Source organism: Saccopteryx leptura, chromosome 2, assembly GCF_036850995.1.
Source record: "Saccopteryx leptura isolate mSacLep1 chromosome 2, mSacLep1_pri_phased_curated, whole genome shotgun sequence".
NCBI classification, from domain to species: domain Eukaryota; kingdom Metazoa; phylum Chordata; class Mammalia; order Chiroptera; family Emballonuridae; genus Saccopteryx; species Saccopteryx leptura.
The window spans coordinates 224,628,337-224,647,727 of NC_089504.1; the positions used below are offsets into that span (position 1 = coordinate 224,628,337).

Here is a 19,391-nt window from a genome sequence, read left to right on the forward strand (position 1 = left end):
ACACTTTGTTAAATCACACAGTTGGGTGCTCAGGTGTGATTCTACAGCGCACGCCCGCATCTCAGCGTGCGGCCAATGTGCTGATCTGTTCCACAGCACAACTGACAGATGCCCGGACAGTATTTTTGCTATTTTTCTCTTAAAGTTCATAATTTGTTTTAAATATCTACATGGTTGGAATAATTAGACAACAACCTGGTTAAGGTTCCTGGTGATAAGGTTCCTAATGAAGAAGATAATTCATTCTTCTAATTACTTCCGCAAAGGCTTCAAGCCTCTAAGTATTCCTGTACACCTGGTGCATTACTGAGTACTAAGCTCAGGAAGAGAGGAGTAATAACCAAAAACTCCACAAGGACATCCAGTTCTCAGAGCAGAATTCCCTCTTACAGAAGTTAATAAAAAACAAGATTTATAGGCTTCCACGAAGGGAGAAAAATGAGCATTTATCTGTAAAAGGCTGTCTTCTTGTTCACATTTGCCCTAGCTTTTGCAATTAAAAGGTCCAAAAGACAAAAGAACCCTACAACTCCTGTCTAAATCTGAACTATGTAAACAATAATTTAATGAGCCCAACATTGTTTTAATCTAACAGAAACATTTAAACACAAAAATACCTTGTAGATTTCCTTATGGGCCCTGAAATGAGTTTCACGTATGACTTGGGGAACCAACCCTTCTGACCTTGAACTTCTCCAAACCACCACATGTCTTGCTGTTCCAGGACAGTGATGACATCGTTTTTGTTAAAATTCAAATGGTTGTCTTTCTTGGCTCTCCAAGGATACAGGGCTTGTGCCTGTAGCCCTTCCACCTTTTCACCCTTGTGGGGGGACGACAGAAAGGACCGCTCATTATTGGGGGACCTGTGACAATCAGGCAGCAAGAACACTGGCACCTCCTGTCAAGTAAGCACACGGCACACAGCCCCTGAGGCTGCTTCAGCGCAGCACGGGTTACAGATGCTCCCGTGCTCCTCAGGGACAGTCTGCTCTCAAATGGGTGGAAAGACCTGCCAGCCTCCTCCCAAAGCCCTCGTCTGGCTCTCTAGAGCGTCTAAACAAGCCAGGAGGCCATACTTACTCTGTGTGCCTGTTCCCTTTTCGTTCTATTTTAACACTCAAGTTGCCCAAGGCACCCCACCCCCATTTCCAGTCTGACATGGATATTTAATGATAGGTAGACATTGGAGCAGAAATCTAATGACATCCCAAAAGATGAGTAACCAATATCTTAGTTTAGGTGACACACTGGACACTGCTTGCTGAGTTCCTTCTTAGAAGAACAGAGGTTTGGTTAGCCTAAATCCTTGTAATCGCTATTTGACATCCACATGCAAGGCATTATGAGGTTACAAACATAAACAAAATGCCACCTCTGCCTCCCCAAAATAAGTTAGGGTAAAACTCTTTATTAACCATAAAGCACCATAAAAAGAGACAGTATGCTATTATTAGCAAAAAGCTCACAGTAATGGGGAAGAAAGAGATGTGAACAGCTATGAACTACCTACAGGGACTCTAGCTGCTCACTGTGCGGACAGAGGAAAGAGGGGTGACTCTGCCTGAGGGTGGCAGGGACAGCTCCCCTGGGGTGGCAGCAAGCTGGAAAGACAAGGATTTGATGCTAGGGTTTCAGAGGAGGGTCCCCAAGGCCCAGGACACGGCAGGGGCAGGGGCCTTGAGGCACTTGCTTTGCAAAGGGTCTGGGGAAGGAGCTGAGTCCAGGGTGCGTGCAGCCTGTTTCATGGAGGGGTAAAGGAGGAGAAGCGGCTGGAAAAGCAGGGTGAAGCATGATTATTTGTTTAAAGTCTATAGCACAGAAACATTATAATACCGTAAAACATTACTGAAACTACATAAACCTTCCTATTTTTCAGTTTTCAGTCCTGCACTATGTAAATGGACGAGAACAGGAGAACGCCAGATGGTCTTTCAAAACAGTCTGGGCTTGCCCTCAGAGACATGCTCATACTGACATTAATCATGATTACATCGGCTACATAGAGATTCATGACTGGTCCAATCGTTTCAGCATCTAGGTGGGTAACATCTACATCCTGGTGCTCATGGCTTCTTACCTCTTAAACCTGTTTCCATATCAATGGTACAGTCCTTTAAACACTCAGAACTGAGGCAGTTTCTCTGAACCCCCAAAACCCCAGAAGCACTTAGTTCACCCCCCCCACCTTCCTTCCTCACACCCGCAGGGCCCTAACATCCCCACCGCCGTGGCCCCTCACCTCTCTGCATTATCCAATCCTCTTGGCCACTTCCATTCTTTCTCTACCAAGAATGAACCCAGGTCAGCATTGCAGCTGCAGCCTCAGTGGTATTTCAGAATCTCGCGGCCTGACCAGTCCTCCCTGGGCTCGCCCCACCAATCTTTGTGCACGGATGCGCCCAAATAACCCAGCCAGGGGTCAGGCAGAGCATAAACTTGGTTTAAATCCCAAGTCTATCACTTACTAATTTTGTGACTGTGGCAATTATTCAATCTCTCTAGGCCTCAGTGTCTAGACCAGCGGTTCTCAACCTGTGGGTCGCGACCCCGGCGGGGGTCAAACGACCAAAACACAGGGGTCGCCAAATATGTATTTTCCAATGGCTTAGGCGACCCCTGTGTTTTGGTCGTTCGACCCCCGCCGGGGTCACGACCCACAGGTTGAGAACCGCTGGTCTAGATCTATAAAGCAGAGGAACTTTCTTTAAAGGTTGCCAAGCGAGTTTAGTATGTTCTTCCCTGTAATAGCAGTGAGTCTAACAGCAGCAGGCCCCTTTACTTCTGTTATTTCTAGCCCCAAACCATGCAGTAACCCTGCAGATGGCTAAACAACGTGCGATGACCAGGTACAGGCTCAGGTTCACTCAGCCTCGTGACCCTTGACTCCCCTTTGCCGACTTCCTATTGTGCGTCCACTGCAGCACTGGGGTCCCTTCCCCTAGCACACCCCCTCTCCACCTTTCCTCTCCCAGAAGAGACAGATCCTGTGTCCTCTGGTTTTCACGTGTGTCCACCTCACACCAATTCTGCTCTTTCTTCACTAATCACTCTTCTGTCAGCAAACCATCTCGTCCTCACCCTCTGCAATCTTTGTCCTATTCTATCCAGGTCACACATCCATCCTGCCCACTGTTTCAAATGGTCTCTTCTTTGCCCTGACCACCCCCTCCCCCACACTAAGTCACCATCACTCAGCATGAGACAGGATACAAAGGAAAGGAACACCTGTTAGGAGTTCCCCTCCCCCAGCTCACAAAACACACGTACTCTGGGATCCTCCACCATCCTCTGTCCTCTCTCCTCTGGAGGTCTCACATGTGTCCTCAGAGCTGACCTATGCTCCAGACAGGACCCCCAGACGTCCCACTCTCATCCTAAACTTGACACATCTAACACCCAACTCTTCCCGCTAACTAAAAGTCAATTTTCTGTCTTCCTTGCTCCTCTTCCAAATCCCGGACATGTTCCTTGCCCATTTGCTCCCACATGCACTGTGAGTCCGTCCTCCTTAGCGGGGTGCTTCCCAGTGTCCTCCACAGGGCTCTCCCCAAGCCTGCGCTCCATCTGGTGGTTCCCAGGTCAGAGACTGTCCCTAACTGCCATGTGCCTGCCATAGGTCCGTTTGCTCTTGTTTGGTTTGAGTGATTGTTTACAGAAATTTCATTCCTTTACTGTAGTAAGTAAAAACAAATACAGAAAAGCCAGTTTTCTCCTTTCTGACATGACTCTTTCTAAGCAGAGCACTTATGAGCTTCCCATTAAGCTGCCATCAGTCTGGTTTCCAATAAATACTCAATGGTCTAGCCAAATGAACTGACCCATAATTTTCCTTAATCACACTCTGATTTCTGACCCCACAGCCTCTTCTCATGGTATTTTCTGCCCTCTCCATTTCCTAGTAAGCTCTTAACTTATTGTACAAGATCAGTGTGAAGGCCACTTCCTCAGTGACGTTTCCCTGGTCAAGCAGGCAGGGGGTTTACCCGCCCTCCCTGCTCACAACACTCTCCAGGCTCCTTGTAGGCAACTGGGAAGACCAGAACCAGGTGCCTGCTGACCCAGAAGCACAGAATGAGGCTTACTTTTAGATGGCACGGCCTACAAGCAGGTGCTGAATGTGCGGCACCTTACTGCATGCCAGGTCCTTGCATGCCCACCAACTGCTTTTACCTGGCCTAGGACAGGAGACGGAGAAGAGCCAGTGGCTGTGGCCGGAGTGAAAGCCGATCTCTGCCTCAACTGGCCGGCGCTTGGAACGGTGAGAGAGGGCTGAGCTGCCCAGGCGTCCCAGTTATCTGTTTCTGGTTTCTCCTTCGTGTTGGTGGGCCACCTAGAAGGAGAGGCATGCCTCGATGAGGAGCAAGTACTTCCTGCCACACCAGTGTTCTCCACCATGAGCACAAACCCAGCATGTGGACGGGGCTTTCTAAAGTTCGAGAACAAGGAGGAGAGGAAAAAGCACTGGACTTGGGTTTGAGTCGGAGCTTTGCACACGAGCAATGAACTTCAGGCAAATTAGAGTAAGTTTCTCTGTACCCTGATTTCCTCACTGATAGAATGGGAACATGATTCTGCTACTCTGATTGGTTGAGAGGGTCAGACAAAATGCTGGATCAGGAAATACTCTGTAACTCTAAGGCACCAGAAAAACATCCTCACCTGACCATCACTGTCATTTGTAACAACAATAGCCAATCAGCAGGAGAAAGACACTATGCACCAGTGTGAAAACATGCAGCTGGTAGCTGGGCTCTTCCCACCATTTCTCTGTGCCATCCATCACACAGTGAGCAACGGCCACAGGCCCAGATACCAGTTCTCCTGAATCTGCGGGACACTTTCAATTTTGTAATCTTACAATTTTAAATAAACACATCTGTGTGAGTGTAGCTCTTACATGCAATTTACTTTTTACTTCTTTATAAGACATTTACACAGTTGAAATTCAGGTAATTCCTCTGTTGGATGGTACATCCTGATTTGGGGTTTAGAAAATAAGATACCCGTAATTATAGCAGGAGACTGTGCACCACACATTTAATGAGAAAGCGTCACACTGATTGGATCCACAATAAAACAAAATCCTGGAAAACGTGATACTTATCTTGTATTTTAGCCTGTGCCTTAATTAAAAAAGTCAACACTTCTCAATCAAGATCAAGGAAGGAAGGGAGTTTCAACTTGGATTTGTGCCAACATAAGGCAACTTTCTAGCAGGGATTAGACAGGGCAGACACCTGTGTGGCACTTTCAACCTCTTATATGAGAATATAAGCAGGAAACACTTGCTATTCCTCCACCCTCCCCTGTACCTACCTCCTGCTGCCCTTGGCCATCACGCCCCCTTTTCCCTCTGTCTGAACTGTCTGATATTTCTCCAGATTTGACTACTTGTCTTTGATTCATTTCTTCTGAAAGCTGGTGAGACTTGAAAAAAATTGGAAACATTTCTTATTCAAATCACTTCTACAAGAATGCTGGTGCCGATTATTTTTACACAACTGCATGTCTCAACCATGGTCCTAGAACTGGGGAGGTGGGAAGTGGTTTCAGTTTTTGTCCCCAACCTCTGCTCACACCTGTTTTTAATGCCATTTCCTGCTGACCAAGGGCACAGCCCCACCAGCGGCCAAGCACCTACACCTCTTCACACGGTACATTTGTACAAGACTGATGAAGAGGAATGCTGTAAAAGAAACAGCTTTCTCTCCTACTCAGAACCATATGACTGAAGTCAACTTCCGTTTCTGTCCAGCTAAAAAGTGCTATTTACACGTAGGAAATGACTGAGTGCTGACTGCGTGGATATAGACTGTTAGGGTACTTTCTCCATCTCTTTCACAGGAGTGAAAAAGGCAGACAGACAACTGAACCTACAAGAGTACATACATGCTTGCTCGGCACCAGGGCAAACCATGGTTGAGCAAGGACATGCTCTAACCCAGCTGGGATAATGTGCCCACCACTTGCCAGTAGAGCAGACAGAGAAAGTGAGCCAACCTCTGTGTGCGAGCCACACCCCCAAACCAGGACAACATTTAAAGAAACAATGGTCACTATGTGGGAATTTCAAGTTATTGGCAATAGTGGGGCTGCACATACGTGGAGCTGAAGTCGGCCCAGTTGTTGGGGGTCGCAGAGGGCTCTGCCGAGGTCACCGCCGGAGGTGCGGGTGTTTCCCGCACAGCCAGCATGGGTGCGGGGGTGAAGGCCGGGTCTGCCACTGGCTTGATGGAAGCAGGAACCTCATTTTCTGGGATTCTCTCTGCGTAGTTGGCAGGAAACCAACCCGTCTTTCCTTTCAGTTCTCCTCCCAGCCATCCCGGCTCTCCAGTCTGGCTCTCATCCACCTGCAGGAGAGCCACAGGGTTGGACTCGAGGGGGATGAATAGGCCAGGACAGACGGCAAACACACAACAGGCAGAGCCCTGTGCCTGATGGACTACACACAAGGCCTGACTTCTCAGACTGGAGTCTGGGAAACGGTCTCTAGACTCTGGCTCTGAGAAGCAGTCCGAGCTGTAATTCCGGCTCTCACCCTTCGTGCTGTTGTAGCTTTTCCCTTGTTCCCTTTTCCTAATAACACAGTTCAATGAAGTGCCTGAGATCCTGAGGCCCAGAGTTTAAATGTTTGGAGCTCTTTTGAATTGGAAAGTGATCTGACATACTTAATCACTCAGGAAGTCATGTAATTATTACAAAGAGTTTGACTTGGTTGATTAGGGAGTTGTTCAGCATAGGGATACAAGAGATAAAAACACACCTTTGATGGTTTCCACGGGAAGCAAAGCTGACTGCTGTGTTTAGCCATTTACAACTTCACAGACATATGACGAGGAAACTAAATAATTATTCATAGCAACAACATATTTTATTAAGGGCTCATAGTCTTCGTTTATAGAAATTTAGTATTCCTATAGTGCACATGAGAATATAAAATTATGCTGTTTAAAATTTTCAGAGGCTACTGATTACAGCAAGTACTGCTAATGTTCGCACCATATCTCAATTCCATCTCAAAATCCGCAGGATGAGTCTGCTTATCTTTACAAGTTAACCCCACTATTTTATGAGCAGCAGCAGAACAATCTTGGAAGACAATTACATTCACTATTAGAAAATTATGTTGATTACTGTTAAGTCAAATCAGAGACCTTATCTTATTCTGAATCACTTAACATACCATTGCCTAAGGAGGTAAAACATTTAACACTTTTTTGAACATTAGCATTACCTTTCTGAAATCAATAAATGAGTACGTAGGGTCTTCACAATAATTTTGGAAAAATACTAGTTTTCTAACTCATTCAACTATTCAGTAAACAAACAAACAAAAAGCAAAAAGCCTATGGAACCAAACATCTCTCTGTATTCTGTGTAGAGCAGTGTTTTTCAAGCAGTGTGCCATGAGACATGGTCAGGTGTGCCGTGGGGAAATTAAACATGGGTCCCCAAACTACAGCCTGCGTGCCGGATACGGCCCATGGAGGCTATTTATCCGGCCCGCCGCCAGCCACCTCCATCCATCCGAACATAAACATTCCCCTCACAATCCCTTCAGCTATCAGCGACAGGAAGAGTGGAGGCACAGGGAACGCTCACTGACTAATCACCTTCTAGGATTCATCCCGACCACTAGCAATGAACCAATAGTAGGCCGCCTCTCATCCACACCCAGGAAGGTCCCCGCTCAGGCTGCCACGCACTTGTCATTGTGAGGCCGTGGCGATTAGTTGAAGCTGCTATTCCTCCCCATGGTCCCGATTTCTAATCCTGGTCAGGACTGGAGGTAAATGTTGCCACCACAAGATGAAGCCTCAGCCTCAGCTGGTTATGTTTATCCTGATGGTGTATATAGATATTTGACCTTTTTCTTTTTAAAAGAGGCCCCCCGCAGAGGGTGATATACAATGCATCACAATGTTATCTAACTTTAAAGCTAAAGTTTGATCTTCCTTTGGACAGTTTTTGGTTATCTGTTGCCAAGGAGTTCCCCATTCTGGCCAACAAAGCTATTTTGACATTGCTCCCGTTTTCAACCACATATCTATGTGAGCTGAGCTTCTCAAGCTTGACTGCAATAAAAACTAAAAACAGAGACTGAGAACTGTTGAGGAAGAGCTTCGTATGTGTCTTTCTACCATTCCTGCCAGGATATCCCTTTTGTGTTCATTAAAACAGGCCCAGGTTTCACACTGAGTATAAATACATTTAGAAACTATATTATTAACTATATGTATAATATGTACTGTGTTAGAGTGTCATTTTGTGTCATTTTGGTAGGTGGCGTGCCCCAGTATTTTGTAAATGTAAAAAATGTGCTGTGGCTCAAAAAAGGTTGAAAATCACTGGTGTAGAGTAACAGGCTGTAATATTCATTCGCTTACTTGAATTAAAAAGATGCTTCATATGGGGTAGAGAAAGTGGAATATTCAGCTTACTACTTAATTTTGCGTGTTGTCTACAAAATATTCAGTGTGGAGGGAACGCTTGCCTGCTGCCTCACCTTGGGGAACCCCTTACTGTCACGGGAAATGCAATGTTTAAAGCTGGGAACTCTCCAAACAGGAGTTCCCTGAGATAAACTGCAATGCTGCTTCGAAGGTTCTCTGTTTAGCTTTACAGTTCTGCTACTCTCGCTGAAGATGAGTCAGATTAAACATGTTGGCCCCTTTTCATTCAGCTCCCCCACACTATTCTGTCCTTACTTCCCATCTTCTGGGCAGCTCCAACTGTTTCTCCAGATGAGAATTTCAGATGACATTTTTTCTACTTGAATCTTATTTTATATTAAACTCAAATGGCTACACTGCCTTTCCTTTCTCGTTTATATTTATTGGTGATATTATGACATGTTTTAACTCTGCCACTGCTTTGCCCTGGAAGCAAGCTCTTTTTAGGCCAACTTGTGCCAGTTGACCCCCAACTTCTTAGAAAGTTCAACAGTCAAGCCCAGGCCTCTTCTTTTCATGCTAGGACCAAAGGTGATATCAGGCAGAAGTAAGAAGCTGAGGTTACACAGTAACAGCCCTGAGTCTGCAAAGGGGGATGGTCAAGGGTGGGCACAGCAATTAAATTGCCCCAACTTAAATACCAGTTCCCCAATTTATTAACTGGTTGACTCTGGGCAAGTCTAATCCCCTAGTGCAGGGGTCAGGAACCTATGGCTCGCGAGCCAGATGTGGCTCTTTTGATGGCTGCATCTGACTCACAGACAAATCTTCAATAAAAAAGTAATAACGTTAAAAATATAAAACAATCTCATGTATTATAATCCATTCATTTCCTACTGCTCATGTTCATGGTTGTGGGTGGCTGGAGCCAATCACAGCTGTCCTCCGGGACAACACCAAACTTTTATTGGATAATGCGTAACATGGGTTATTGTATGGCTCTCAAGGAATTACATTTTAAAATATGTGGCGTTCATGGCTCTCTCAGCCAAAAAGGTTCCCAACCCCTGCCCTAATGGGGACAATAAAAGCACCTATTACGGTGGCTGTGCAGATTGTTAAACATTTAGAGCACTGCGTGGCATATGACAAGTGTTTCATGACAAATTTTTGTTAAAGCCCCGTCTCCTACTATCCAGCTGACTGCACTCTAGTCCCCTCTGGTATTCTGCTAATACTAAAAGCCTGGTCTTCACGTGACCCTTGCTTTAGGTGACAATCTCTGTTCCCTCTGCGGGGAGCTCCCTGCTCAGAAACCTGTCTGGTAGGAACCCTCCAGGTTTGCTTTCTAGCCAGTAGTAATGCTTTAGGGGCTGGAATTCAATTCCTGATTGTGGCCTGTCTGGTCTGTACAAATTGGACTTGCTGGTATGTCAGCTGCCTGACTCATATCCCATGATCCCCTGAAACACAGGGTCTTATCTGGTTTACCTGTAATTGGATCTGAGGTCCCAGGAATGCCGCACACTGTGGGCAGGTCTAGCCCCCAACCTAGCTAACTGATCATACCCAGCCCTGTCTCCTCTGTGACAGCAATAGCTTCCCTACTGAGAGGTTCTGGGAATACTCAGGAAGGCGAGCGCGCCGCCCTTATCTGTGCCAACAGGTTTATCATGGCCTTCAAGGCACTTTACTTTTAACCAAGGAAATTCACTGGTCAACTCTGACCAAACAGGTTTCAATCATTTGATTTATTCTTATAAAATGCCATTAATTTTTATGAATAATTAAATTTTAAGGTTCAAAAGCTATAATAAAAATTCACTCTTCACATTAAATTAACCACGTAGAGAAAATACAAAGGTTCTCATATGAAAATGAGAAACATTTCTTCCTGGACTTGGGAAACTTTACCCAAAATGCCAATCCAATTGTGGAAAAACATTATAAAAGATTAGGATAGAACAAGAAAAGTTAGGCATGCAAACTTCCTTGTAACATGACCAGCTGTAATGTGCACTTTTACATACATGATGTAGATCTATCTATTGGTGGCTATCAGTCAGGGGGATTTGAGGAATTAACAGTATTGTTCTCCATAGTTTCATTTAACCAGCCCCAAGGTACCAGTTCAAAGCATCTGGGGTAATTACAGTGGAACATCATCCCAGAGGCAAGTGTAAACTCCAGATATTACCCACATGTCTGGGAATATGTTACCCATCTAGAAACTGTTAGTAATTACACACTGGACCTGGAGGGCACATAGGCCATCAGTTAGGTTCAAGTATATGTGGCTGAAGCCCAATATTGTCTTTTCTCAATGTTTATATGCTTCATGGCTGCCATCTTCATTAGGTAGGTAGCACTGATATTTGTAAAACCACTGACTTTGTCACAAAGAAGGAAAAGAGAAACCCCTTGTCCCCTCACAAGCACAATGAAGACCAGGCACAGCAAACAGGTCAACAGTGGGGAGGACTCAGCCCAGCTCGTGCGCTGGGACGCGCCCAGGAGCCAGGAGCAGTGTGTTTCATGCGTTTGCCAGTTGGAAATCTAAGGCTTCCCTCAAAACTCCTGGGTGAATATGGAAAATTGTTTTCTGAAGCTCTAATCCGGAGGTTAGCAAATTTTCCTTCTAACTGTGGCAACTCTTCAACACAACCTCAGCACAAAAGCAGCTGAAGACTATATGCAAATGAACTAGCCTGGCTATGTGCCAACAACTTCACCACAAAAGAGGCCCTGAGCGGATGTGGCCCATCCCTGCAATCGCTCAGACGTGCACTGGTCCCTCCAAACAGCCACGACACTATGACTAATTATTACTGCACAAGCAGCGCTCACATGTCCAGCTTATGTAAATCTAAGGAAGGCAGAAAAGAAAAGGTAGTGACTACATTTCCATAGGAGAAGAAAAGGCAAAAATAAGTTTAAATTGTTATGAGAGAAATGCTACATTAGAAGATAAACAATTTCCAGAATGAACTGACTGGTTGATAGCTGACCACAGCTAAAGAAGTCTCATTTTTTGAGTATTTCAAGAAGAAGATATTTTCCAGAAATAATTTAGGCTTAGTCCTGATAAGAATAAGAGATTAGTTTTATCAGTGGTTATATCAGTAGTTCCCGAAGCTAATTCCCTAATAGAATCACCTGGAGCGGATCCTAACCCTATACAGGGATTCCAAGTTCCCAGTCTCTGGGGATGGGCCTGGAATGGTTACTTTTTAAGCTCCCTGAGCATTCTGATGTACTTTGGTCCTGTACTGTCTAAACCTGCTTAATAAGATAAACCTCAACAAAACAGCCATGACCAGAGGTCTTCTCATTTCTTTTGCTATTCTAACACATGATAGATGTCAAATTTGATTTATTCACCTTCCAAGTATTAGGGCATTCAGATTAGAAGACAGGCCATAGATTTTCAAAGTAAGCCTTAGCTGTCAAGGTCAAACTCAACTAAAAAGCTTTCATTCAGAAGTCTGAGCACATCAGTTCACTCTGACTCTGCTCCTTTCTAAAGCTCCTGACAGAACCAGTGAGCATCCACTGAGAACTGAATCCTACATCGGCTTTCTCATGTGTTTCTTCCTATGTTCCTAAAAAGGTTTTAAACATGAATGGCAAACGTCACCTTCTATTTCTTCATATTATCAACATTTAAAACAGGACTACATATAAGATAGCACTTGAATTTCTGTTAACTACAAAAAATATATTTTTGGAATAAAACTGGGCCAATAATCAAGTTTTTTTCAAAAGCAAAGTATTTTTTCTAAAGCCCCAAGACTGTCTACATTCCAAAAGGAAACATTATTGGATTTCTAAAATCTAATAGGTATAGTTGCCTATTTTTCAAAGATGTTTAAAAGCAGTCTGAGAATCTGAGGTTACTATGCCCACAAAAGTAAGTGAACTCCTGATTATTTAACTAAGAGGCTGAAACTAACTACCTATTTTTCTTGCTCATGTTTCCTAACTGCAAACTGCATGAAATTAAAAAAAAAATTGTTATTATTACATGTCAATTTCCTTTGTTTTGCATTGATTAACCTCACAAATGTTAATATTTGTGGCGGGGGGCGGGGTCAGTTACTGCTCCAGTCCCTCAGGAAGCCAATATGCCCTGTACTGCACTCAATACTCCCTTAGGTATTTGGAACGCCTAAGACAACGCGAACACCAATCCAGTCCTGGGTAGGCATTTTCTGTTATACTCATTGATACTGGATTTATTTTTAGTGGTTTATATAAAGTTACAAGTGTTGCCCTAGCTGGGTAGTTCAGTCGCTTAGGGTCGTCCCAATACACCATGGTTGTAGGTTCGATCCCTGGCCACATACAGTACAGGAATCTCTCTCTCTCTCTCTCTCTTTCTCTCTCCCTCCCTCCCTCCTTCTCTTCTCTCTAAAATTAATAAATGCATTTTAAAAAATTTATCAATTCTATAAATATGAAACTAGAGAAATACATAAAATTAAACATGAAAGCCTCTTCTTTACTGCCCGATGGTAACCACTGTTAAGAGTTTGATGTCTGTATTTCAAGACTGTTTACCACATATACATAAATATTTACATATACACATATAATTTTTTAATATGGCAGAGAATACGGATAGTTACAGATGAAGAAACATAAATGAGTTAAAAAATAAATGAAATGATGCTTTTTTTTGTTGGTGATCAGGGAGATGCAAGTTAAAAAAATGAGTTTTTATCTCTCAACTGAGCAAGTTTAAAAGTTTGATAATATTTAAATAAAAACTCATATTTAATAAAAACTCAATTATACTCTACATTGTTTCTGCTTTTTTACTGGAGAGTTTATTTGTATATGTAGATCTATGCAATTTTTGAAAACATCTTCATTACATGTACTGTCTCGCTGTACTGTAATTTACTTAAACCATTCTTCTCCTGACAGACCACACTGGGATGCTCCTTTTTTGCTTTTACCAATAATGCTGCATGAACATCACATACATATATATTTGAGTATATGCCAGAAATCCCAGAAGAGAGAGAATAACAGATTTTTTAGAATTTGAATTTGAACAGTACTGCCAAATGACTTAGCCAATTCACATAACCATGCTGACAATGTGTATTATGTCTACTTTCCTATACTCTTGACAAAGCTGAATATTATCAAACTTTTAAACTTGCTCAGTTGAGAGATAAAAACTCATTTTTTTAACTTGCATCTCCCTGATCACCAACAAAAAAAAGCATCATTTCATTTATTTTTTAACTCATTTATGTTTCTTCATCTGTAACTGTCCATATTCTCTGCCAACTTTCCTAAGTTGTGGGTTTCTTTCATGTTAACTTTTTGGAATCTTTAAGTAACATGGATATTAACCTTTTATCTCTTATATATTATGGTAATACAGTGGTACCTTGACACATGAGCACTTTAAATCACAAGCAGTCAACCTGCGGGATTTTTCCTTTAAGTCACGAGCAGATTTCTGAATCATGAACTTCCGCCACCCTCCACTAGATTTGACACACGAGCAAACTGACTCATGAGCTCGGCCATGAAATGAAACTCTTGTGTCAGTGTACCACTGTATACACATTTTAATTCTTTTATATTGTCAAATCTGTTCATTTTTGTCATTTATGGCTTTTGGTTTTAACTTACAAATTTCTTAGCCAGAAAATTACTCAAATATACACCTTTTAAGAATGTATTTTTAGAATTTGATCTTTTAAGTTTAACCTACTCGGAACTTATTTTTGTCCATGAACTGAGATAGAGACTTGACCTAATAACTTGCCAAATACAGAGCCTTCAAGTTGGTCTTTAAATGGCATCTAGCAGAGAACCCTGGTACACTGATCTATGTACCTTTTATTCCTCCCTTTCTTTTTCAAAAATTTTATTTATTTTTAAAATTTTACTGATTGATTTTAGAGAGAGAGGAAGGGGAGAGAGAGAGAGCAGGAAACATCGATTTGTTGTTCCACTTACGTACACATTGGTTGATTCTTGTATGTTCCCTGACTGAGGATTGAACCCACAGCCTTGGTGCATCGAGAGGACACTCTAACCAACTGAGCTACCCAGCCAAGGCCTTTCTTTTCTTCTTTAAGCACAACATACTACACAAACTCAAAGCATTTTTACTACCATGACGACATCCAAAGATATGTGTACTTACACAGAGTAAAAGTGGTTGAAAAGAACAAAACATTTACTAAGATGCAGACTTCCTGACAGTTAGGGAGCACTTACCCATTCCCCTTTAACCTCCACCAGGAAAGCAAAGGTTCAAAAGCAAGGCAAAATAAATGTTTAATGAAATGTTTGACTCTTAAAATACATCTAAACTCTTCATCTAGTCAGTATATCTAAACTCTATTAAAACTAGTCAATTTAAAAGGACTCAATATCACTGTACACAAATCATGTTTCAAAACGAGAGCTATATATTCTCATTAAAATGCAAATCATCTGTAACACTTCCTTATTGTAACATTTTTAACACTTCCTTATCTCAAGAAGAGAACATTACTTTTATGTACCTTGTGTTGCAAGAAAATACAATTTCAAAAACTTTAGTTTTTTTAGAAACATTGTAACAAGCCAACTTTGTAATGAGGTCTTACCTGATGTCTCACTATACTTTCATAGTTTTTAGATTTCTGCTATGGCATGGAATTTATGTATTTTACAATCACCCTCTGCATTAGAAGGTATGGCATTTCAACGCTGAGGCAGTAGTGAAGTGGCTTGAGGCCCCCAGACAACACAGTGGAGGAAGCAGGAGGTGGTGGTGAAGTTGGAAGCCCCGCCCCCTGGCATTGCCACTCATGTCCAGAGAGGTGCCAGCATTTCAGGGAAACCAGTATCTTTCTGTAAAGAATGTGAGGCTGGCACCCAGTGCGTTCAGGCATTCAAAGACTCTGCTGAAAAGACTGGACTATATTTGAAGATATATGCAACACTGAAGTTTCAGTAAGATTCTGGACCTTTGGCTGGGACTCCCCTATTCCAGCCCATGATTAGAGAAAAAGCTATCCAAAACAAAAAGCAGGAAAAGGGATTGATTTCTCTGTTTTCTTCTTTATATTTTAGCCCATTAAAGACCATATATTCTACACAGAGACCCAATGTACACACACAAAAATGCATGAGTACAACACCCTTCCGTGCTTCAAAGACAGTCCTGGTATGAGAAACATGTTTGTCTCAATTCTTAACTTTCCTAATGCTTTTAAAATGCTGACTCATTCCCATCCTTTTTGTTTTTTTAATGCTAAGTTGGCTACTAATGCAAAGTAGGGCTACTTCTAAGACTCTTATTCTTAAATTGATCACTACACTGAAAAATGACTTTTCTTTTAGAAAATGAATTAGGTCAACCACACTGCTTTATTCTTTCTTAATATAGTTTTAGTTATACTCATAAGATTATATGTATTTAAGAAAGAAGATTAACTGTATTCAAGTCATTACTCTTCACACAATCAAAGGGTACACAATCTAAGAAGGGAAAAAGATGCTTTTGACCCAAAGACACAAAAGTTATCATTGACAATTATGAAAATGATTCTATAATATTTTGCATTTAAAACTATTTCTTATATAAGTAGTAATCTAAACTCTGAAAGTACCAGATTATTCAAGATTTTAAAAAAATGCTAAGGCTGTGATACAGATCCACTTTCTTTCACATCTCTATTTTAAAGTGACGTTAGGGTTCATTTTTAAAGTTCTTTCATTCTAACAGAAAAGAAAGAAGGTTGAGCCGATACTTCAAAATCCAGGTGGTGGATTACTGAATTTCACACTCAGTGACAATTTCACAAGTGTTAGATAAAGTCCAAAAAAGCGTGCTGCTAATCGTGAACAGAAATCAGTCGCTAGAGTTGTTCTTACCATGACTATGTCTCCTGGCTGGATCGTGATCTCATCATGGCTTCTGGATTCAAAGGGGTACAGTGCTCGGTAATACACCACTTTCACATTTTCCTGTGCAGAAATTGTAAGTGGGCCTTTTTCTGTTTACCAAAAAAAAAAAAAAAAAAAAAAAAAAATGGGGGGGATGGAAAATAAAAGCATTACACGGAACACAAATGCAGGACAACAAACCAAATTACTGACATCTCCTCTACCGCCTGCCTCAACTCAACACCTGAACAACCCCTCCCCCCATTTCAGGGGCTTCTGAAACATACTCTGCTGAGTGCCAAAGGGAGCAGAAGCTGGGCCCTCCAAACAAAGGTCGCCCCAATGCCAAGTGCTGTGAGGCTAAGGTACTGTTCTCTGCCTCCTGGCTTAGGCTGTAGCACTGCACATCTGTAAGCACCACGGCCCGGCCCACCCAGGGTGTCCACTACAAAGCAGCAGTTTTAATGGGACCCAAAGTCTGGACAAGCCAACAAGAAAGCACGTTTGAGAGCGGGCAAAGAAGACAGCTTTCCATATTAAAAGACACGGAAACATCTATATCTTAGGCCCTGAATGTAGTCCTATAAAACCAAGTGCTTCATACACCAAGAATAGTTATTACCGATAATCCCTGGTAAAATAAGGGGGATGAGTCTAAGGATGGACCCTAGATAAAAAATATTTGGATTCTAAATGAAATAAAAATTTTTTAAATGCATGCGAGCAGAGAATAGTTTGGATTCTGGTTAACAATAACTAATTCATGGCCCTTGGAATTGTTTCTCCCAAATATTTTAACTCACATCTCTTTTCTCTGAAAGTAGTAAGGGGAAAATACTATCTTCTTGTCTGGAAACTGGGTGGTGTGCAAAATCTCCCACTGACTGAAAGAAAAACGTCCTTATACTACATAGAAGGAAACAGAAGGAACTTTAACTGCCCAAGATCAAATCATGGTGAGATGATTTTTATATCAAAATAATATGAAGACATCTACTTGCCCTTCTGCCTGGACAGTGTGCAATTCAAGGCAGGAGTGGTGGTGGGCCCAACTCTGAACCCGCACTCCTACCCCTGGCACTGTGCAAACAGAAAACAAACCTTTACAGAACAGTGCGCTTCTGTGTTTTCTTTCGCACACTAGTAAAAAGCACACTGATGACCAAATACTGCATGAAGAGGCGATCACTTTGTTCAGCTGAGTATTATCTGCAAAGTGGTACCTTGTACAGCCACACAAGAATTTTAAAAACATATCCTAGTTTGCATCTAACATAAGGGATATTTTCTTTTTCCCTCTCTCCCTCTCTCCCTTCTCCCCTCCCTCCCTCCCTCCCTCCCTCCCTCCCTCCCTCCCTCCCTCCCTCCCTTTCCTTCCTTTTCTTTCTCTCTCTCTCTCTCTCTCTCTCTCTCTCTCTCCCTCCCTCCCTCCCTCCCTCCTCTCTTCATTTTGAGAGAACATCATTAAAGCTGGGGACAGTGAAACAAGGAAGAGCTTAGGACAGAGAGCCTCGGCTCACTGGGAAGTGAGAGAAAAGAGAGCCTTGGAGACAGGTTCAGGGGGTGAGCCTGGGATGAGCTGTTACTGGCCGCTGCTCCCCTAGTTGCAGGTCTCGTGGGGACTGTTAGAGTTTAGGAGATGCACACTTGTGGGGGAAGAAAAAGGGAAAGGCACAGGCGTGCTCCTGGGAAGGAGAGCGCATTAGGGATGTTTTTTAGCGTTTCAAAGTTTTCTACTTATCATTACTTAATGAGGCAACTTATGATCAAAGGCAAAAACAGTCACACTCTTCAAAAGGTGAAGAACACAGTTTTATAAGGCGAACACCAAAGACAGTGAATTTCACGTCAGTACAGGCAAAGGAAGAGGTACCACTACCTGCTCCTGAAAGAGCCCAAAAACTCCTGGAGAAAATAACTGGAGAACTGGAGAGGCAGCAGGCAAGGATGACCTCTACTTAGAACCCAGGTGTCTGAATGGGGCTTGGTAATGAAACTTATGCCACTGTTGTCTGCAAAGACTTCTGATGTGAGCAGAACGCAGCCATAGGCTGGCACGGCGGTGACAGAACTAACTAGATCCTAGGGCCCCTAAAGAATGAACAGCTGCACTGTCCCCCCCAAAACTCTGATATTCACTTCTATTAACATAGCCAGGGCAGGGCCTGATTCGACATGGAAATTTCTCAGACAGATGTGGGAGAGAAGAGGACTTATTTTCCAGAACGCTTCTGGCCCCTCATACCTGCAGTGGACCACGGCGCGTGGACAGCTGGCTTAGTTGGCTCTTGGTGTTGTGGGAGAAGCCGGCCCAGCTTGTCCTGCACTTCCTGTCTGCCTCTGTCTTCGCCATCCTTCCTTCTGGCACTCTCTTCCCTTCTGGGTTTCTCCTCCTCGTGGAGCTTCCTTGGCCGTTGGTGCTCATCGTCCTGCTGCACATGCTCAAGGTGCTGCCTGTCTGTCTCCTGAGATCGTCTGTCAACAAAATGCTTGATCACAGCAAGGAAGCAACTCCAATTTAGCACAGAAGCAGCTCCACCCAGTCAGTGGGATGTCACTGACCTTCAGAGAGAGCAATCTGAATCAGTGAAACGACAACTCTCAGGGCTCCCTCCCATCCCGAGTGAAATGAAACTGTGCGATGCGGAGGAACACAGAAGGAGCATGTCTGATTCAGCTTATCAAGTGGTTAGAACAACAAGAAAAACACTTCTCAATTTTAAAACTGGTGTGTAACTGTAAAAAATATAAAGCCATAATACACACGGGAACATAACTTCCATGAGGAGAAAGTACATCCAACACTGCAAATAAAATATTGATTCCCTAAGTCCCCGAGCAATGAGACCACCCAGGCGACCACACTTAATGCACACATGTAGCTCCCTAAACTGAGGTTGAAAGATGTGGAAAGCAACAGATCATTCCGAGCCCTTGAGGTGGTAACCATCCATCATTAAGCAATAATTCGTGAACAGTTCACTGAATTTGACTATTTTGTGCCTGTTTTTCTTTTTCTTTTTTTTGGCAGACAGAGAGAGTCAGAGAGAGACAGATAGAGACAGACAGACAGGAAGGGAGAGAGATGAG

The 19,391-nt window shown here is 43.0% G+C and overlaps 1 protein-coding gene across 7 annotated transcripts in view; it reads right to left on the minus strand.

The window, feature by feature from the left end:
• ITSN1 (intersectin 1) overlaps window positions 1-19,391 on the minus strand; it is a 232,559-nt gene that overhangs the window by 64,050 nt on the left and 149,118 nt on the right. For 5 of the 7 annotated variants that reach the window (XM_066370290.1, XM_066370286.1, XM_066370288.1 and 2 more), the window contains exons 18-23: window positions 18,547-18,776; window positions 16,290-16,411; window positions 14,643-14,657; window positions 6,106-6,353; window positions 4,174-4,333; window positions 618-823 (exon numbers count right to left, since the gene is read on the minus strand). In XM_066370290.1, coding sequence (XP_066226387.1) covers window positions 618-823; window positions 4,174-4,333; window positions 6,106-6,353; window positions 14,643-14,657; window positions 16,290-16,411; window positions 18,547-18,776 — 981 coding nt within the window. The remainder of the gene's footprint in view (window positions 1-617; window positions 824-4,173; window positions 4,334-6,105; window positions 6,354-14,642; window positions 14,658-16,289; window positions 16,412-18,546; window positions 18,777-19,391) is intronic. The other 2 variants (XM_066370291.1, XM_066370289.1) reach the window with 1 other exon arrangement.